This window comes from Panthera pardus, unplaced genomic scaffold, assembly GCF_024362965.1.
Source record: "Panthera pardus isolate Hobbes unplaced genomic scaffold, ASM2436296v1 HiC_scaffold_27, whole genome shotgun sequence".
Lineage (NCBI taxonomy): Eukaryota > Metazoa > Chordata > Mammalia > Carnivora > Felidae > Panthera > Panthera pardus.
The window spans coordinates 105,282,130-105,287,641 of NW_026526843.1; the positions used below are offsets into that span (position 1 = coordinate 105,282,130).

Here is a 5,512-nt window from a genome sequence, read left to right on the forward strand (position 1 = left end):
GGCTTTTTGTTTGCAGTCCCTGTAAAATTGTTGGTTCCCTCCTGATTAGCAAAGTGATCCCTTTTCCCCTCAGAGTAGCATTTTGTGTGGGAGGAGGTTGCTGCGGGCAATGTGCACGTGTCCCCCTACGCTCCCAGTCCCATCTCCACCTTTTATTTGGGTAACAAAAGGGCTTCCACCTTTTATTTGGGTAACAAAAGGGCTTGCTTGTTGTGGGCTCGCTTTCTAACCTGGTTTCTCAGCTCTTGAAAAATCTGTCAGGTCAAGTGTAGTGTTACCAGTGTAAAGTCATTTTACATGCTGCTGCCTATAAAACCATGAAATTCAACTGGCTTCCTTCCAGACTCTGAGAACAGCTTGTGACCATTTTAAATTGGGTTAAAAACTGTTTTTAAACAACTGTAAAGTTAGGTTTCTTAGCCATTTTTATTTTGCATTCAACAGCAAGAAAAACGTCAAGAGAAAGATTCGTAAAAATGCTTATACCGATTAAATCAAAGGGTAGTTTATTATAAAAGAATCAAAACAGAAACTCTAAGTACCAGTGTGTACATTGTACACATTTAAATGACTCACAAGAATGAAGTTTTTTTCATATACATTAAGATCACACCACCTTGCTGTTTATCGAAAGATGTTCAAGGAGAAATCTGACTCCAAACTGCATACAAGACTGCCATCTTAAACAGACCGCATTTCAAACATGCAACAACGCCACTGGTAATAAAGCTTTGGAATGGGTGTTCATTCTATTATTCGACTACAAACAGGATAGAAAGCAAGATCAGTTGAGAATTTAATCTAAAATAGAATGGAAGCTGTCATTTTTCTGCACCAGCACTCCTCACTCCTCTGCTGCCATCTTTAGCAAATACTCCTTGTCGATCTTGAAGAGTCTCCATCCCTCTTCACTGGACAGATCAGAAGCACCTCTTCTTTTGTAGAAGTTGATAGATGGTTCATTCCATTCGGCTACCAAGAAGTGCATGCTGCTGCAGCGACATTTCATGGCAACCTGTTACAAGAGACAGCAAAACAAACTCAGTGACATTTCACCTGCTTGCCAAGACCCGAATCGGAATCAGTCATTAAAATAATTCAGTAACCCTTACGGATTCAGAAACCAAAACCAACACATACCTGGCTTAGGTTCTTCAGAATTTCTGATCCTATGCCAAAGCCTAAAAGAAAGAGAAGTACCGTTTACAAAGTCATCTTTAGGACTTGAAGCCCTGATTTCTCTTTAGAGCGCCCCCCTCTTAACCGAGCCATACCTCTATAGTCACTCATTACGAAGAAGTCCTCAAGATACAACAGTTTGCCAATCCACGGGTCATAGGTAAAGTAGTACATGGCGAAACCAACAACACTGTGTCCTGTAATAAGAGGATCACATGAGATGTGGACAAAAAGCAACCCATAAAAGCTGTAGCTGCAAAATCAGAAGCCTATCATAGGTTTTTAAAAATATACATGCATGTATTATAGAAATAAGTAGCCACTGAACTGGACTGTTTCCTGATTTTTATGCTAGTGCAGTCCAGGCCACTGTTGGATGATCTCACTGTTCTGAGAACATGTATTTGCAAAAAGCACACATTAGAGCTAGCTGAAGCAAGGCTAAAATCGTGGACTGGCCACTCTGCAATCTGCTGGATCTCACACTCAGGAAGTGAGAATGCTTTCATTACTTGCCAGAGCAACACTGCTATAGTCTTAAAACTAAACACACACATTATTCACATCCTATCGATATATTGGTATGTTGACTTGGGAATAAGTCAGGTTTACACGGCAGTTCAGAATAATAAATATTTGTAGTTTAGAAACTCTGCTTCCTTAAGGTCAGGACATCAGGCCAAAAGCGTAACGTTTAATTTCAGAACTTGCCTTCCAATTCGCACATCTTCAATTTGCTCTCCCCAGTTTTAAGCCAGAAGAAGCAGAGGTACCCAGAAACAGGTATTATGTAACATCCACATACCTCTGAAAAGTACCTCATCCCGTATGTTTTCCGTTTGTTTCTTCTAGCTTGGGGAAGAGACTTCAGAAAAAAACGAAGCACCCACCCAAACAACTTCCCTTTTTAGCTCTGTCTTCTGACCAGTCAACAGGGACCAGCAAACAAAACAAAACAAAACAAAACAATCTGACTCCCTCTTATAGGGTGTCTGTAATTTCAAATGGAGGCAAAGGTTTCAAATTAAACTTTCTAGCCGTTTTATAGTCCTGAGCAAACACAGGAAGCGAGTACACTGGAGTTTCTGATCTACCGTGTTTTAAGTGTGTGATAATAGGACCTTACCTCATTTATCATGATCATCTACTTTATTGTGTAAAGGATCTTTTAGTTACCTCCCCGCCCATCCATGTACACGGAAGGGCCATGTACATGGCGAAGCTAGAGACTGTAACCTGAAGATTGGGACAAATTAAAGAAAAAAATGTGATTTAACACAATTACAAAAAAAGGTTACGTTAGGGTCAAACAAGAACCATTTATGAAACTGAATTACAACAAACGACATTATACCTAACTCTTCCGGGTCTCCACAGCACTCTGATACTTACTTAAACAGCTCAAACTCTTCAGGGTCTCCACAGCACTGATACTTACTTAAACAGCTCTTTCAACCTGCCCTATTATGTGCAGCACATCTACTTTTTTTTCTCAGTAGTTTGGACACTCGCTATTATTTCTGGCCAATTGCTCAGTAAGTATCTTTGGCCTGTGTTGTCAGTGGTTCTACACAACAGACACTATGTTTTTATACAACACTCGGTGTTTGGCTTCTGGAAGGGAAGGGTGGTTACCTTCCGGAGACCGGTGCTCCTTGGGCACTTCTGCAACCAGGCAGTGGTAGAAAGGGTGCTCTCCGAAACCATCCTCTAGTAGATCTGCAAGAAGGGGCAGCAGGGACAGACAGTGATGGCCTTGGTGAAGATGACAAGCACCGGACGCCCTTCCCCCGCCCTGCCACAGTTGCGTTACCTTTTTCAGTTAACATTACTTGCTCTTCCATATATTCGTATTTGGCCAGTTCCTGGGGCGATGCACATAGGAGAAAGGAAGAAGAGAAGAAGAAAACTTTAAGTGAGGCCCCGGCCTAACCAGCTCAGAGGGAACAGGGTGGGCGGGGCGGGGTGGAGATTCACTCCCAGAATCCTGCCCGGAGCGGCCGGGCCAAGGCTGGAAGTGGCTGGCGGACAAAGGGGGACCTGCCTGAGCCGCTCCCCACCTCCCGCTCCAGGAGGGGCCCGGGCCTCCCGCTACCTTGATTAGACGCAGGATGTCACTGCAGTCGGCGGCGGTGGCCGGGCGGATCACGAATTTAGCCATTTTCGTCTTTTGCTTTTCTTCCCTTTGCGGACCAGGCCCCTGTACTTGAACAGCAGGAGGAGGTGGTTCCTCATTCGTCTCCCGGGAGCGTCCTTTTCTCAGTCAGGCTGGCACCATGACCCGGCGAACCTTTGCAAGCGACGGAAAAGCTCCCCCGACTGCGACTAGCGCTGCACACTCGAGTGTCCGCTGCGCTCCGCTTTTTAGCGCGGAGAAGCCCCGCCTCCGGCTGTGAGGCGGAGGCCCCTCGTCCAATGAGGCTCCGACCGCCCCCCTCTTCCGGACACCGCCCTCCCTTCCGGACACCGCCCTCTCTTCCGGGCCTCCGTGTGAATCCGGCAGGCGCGGGCGCGGGCGCGGGCGCGGGCGCGGGCGCGGGCAGCGAGGCGAGCCACGGGGTTCTCTAGGGGCGCCCTCTACCGACGCCTCTCGAAACCTTCCCGGAAGCCCGAAATGGGAACTTGCGTGTCCCCCACGCACCTTCGCAAAAGGGTAAGAGGAGATCTTCTTGTGGTCCCTAGCTAGTGACTTTCCAGTTTCTTCCTTCACTGGTCAGGAAAGGAAACTCAGGAGACCCAGCCTTGGGCAACTTGAGGATTAGAGCAGCAGTTCTCAAAGTGTGGTTCTGGGGAACCTGTGGGTTCCAAGATCCCGTCAGAGAGTGTGTCAAAATTGGTTTCATAATAATAGTAAGACGTCATTGGTCTTTTTCATTCTTGTTGAAAATTTCCAGAGGCGACGTGATGTGTGTGTGATGAAGTCACTGCTCTGATGACTAATGGAATATGTGCTTGTATATTCTATTTTTTATGTTTATTTATTTATTTTTTGAGAGAGAGAGAGAGGGAGGCTGAGAATCCCAAGCAGGCTCAGCACTGTCGGCGCAGAGCCAGATGCGAGGCTCGAACTCACAAAACCAGGAGACCGTCACCTGAGCTGAAATCAAGAGTCAGACTGAGCCACCCAGGTGCCCCATGCTTGTATATTCGTAGATTTCCTAGAATTTCCTAAGGTAAACTATTTGGGTTCTTCAGTAATTTTTCCCCTCTATATTTGTAATTTTTAGAATTAACACACTGTTTTCTTTCTTATTTTTTTCCTTATTCTTTCTTAAATCTCTGACCTTCCTTGTGGACACCCACTTCCCCTGCATGAGGTACACTCTTTACAATTTCTTTTAGTCAAGATCTGCTTTTGAAAATTTTTCTGTTTTGCTTGTCTACATATGTCTTTAATTCATCTTAAAATTCTTGAAGGGTTTATTTCACTGCTTATAGAATTTGAGGTTGAAAGTTATTTTCTTACAGCATGGTGATATCAGACTATCTTCTGGCTTCTATTGCTGTTGAAAGTTGTTGTAATCCTTACTTGCTGCATCCTCTGTGCTTCTTTTTCCCCTTTGCTTTAACTTTTTATTTTGAAATAATTACAAATTTACAGAATGTGTGATGACATTGCTCTTGCGACTAAAGGAATGTGTGCTTGTGTATTCTTGTGTCTAATAGAATTTTCAAAGGTAAGCTTTTTGGATTCTTCAGTAATTTTTAAATGTCCCAAGAGCAGAATGTTTGAGAACGGTTGAATGAGAGTATAGCTGTTTCTTGACTGTACCCACTGGAACAAGTATTCAGCCTTTTGCAGGTAGTTTTTCTTTGACATTCCACCTTCCCAGACAGAGCCTCTGAGGGCTTGCTTTGGCTGCCCTACTTGGGTTCCAGGATGAGTCAAAGAGAAAACAGAGAAGGGTCCCACAGCGCTCTCCGTCTGTAGAATGAAAGGTTGGACTATCACCAAATGACCCCTCAAACATCCAACAAGTGATTCTCTGCCTTTGCTAGCAATACCCTGTATGTAAAAAGGAAAGCAAAAGTAGGTTCTTTGTTACCTTTCCCACCCTCTGGGAATGTTATGCATAGTGAGTCACCTGGGAATTTACCAAATGTCTTTCTCAAAGATCTTTAAAAATAGCATTGATTCTCATCTGCCTGAGCTACTTCAGGTGATGTGTTTCCTGACACCATGACACATGGATGATCATCCATAGGCCCTTCCCTGCTCCCGGTCTTACTCGTGGGAGGATCGAGGAGAGCTAATTGCATAACTATGTGTTTACTGATAACGGTAAATTAGACCTCCATGACTAAGCACTAATGATAGCTGTCCTGTTGAAGC

At 44.6% G+C, this 5,512-nt stretch overlaps 1 protein-coding gene across 1 annotated transcript; it reads right to left on the bottom strand.

Moving 5' to 3' along the window:
• Positions 1-407: 407 nt before the first annotated feature.
• SAT1 (spermidine/spermine N1-acetyltransferase 1) lies at positions 408-3,535 on the bottom strand. The gene is made up of 6 exons (XM_019433552.2): positions 3,275-3,535; positions 2,993-3,044; positions 2,815-2,898; positions 1,275-1,376; positions 1,141-1,181; positions 408-1,015 (listed from the first exon to the last, which is right to left on the bottom strand). The coding sequence occupies exons 1-6, from the start codon at positions 3,338-3,340 to the stop codon at positions 845-847; spliced, it is 516 nt and encodes a 171-aa protein (XP_019289097.1). The 5' UTR covers positions 3,341-3,535; the 3' UTR covers positions 408-844.
• Positions 3,536-5,512: the final 1,977 nt, after the last annotated feature.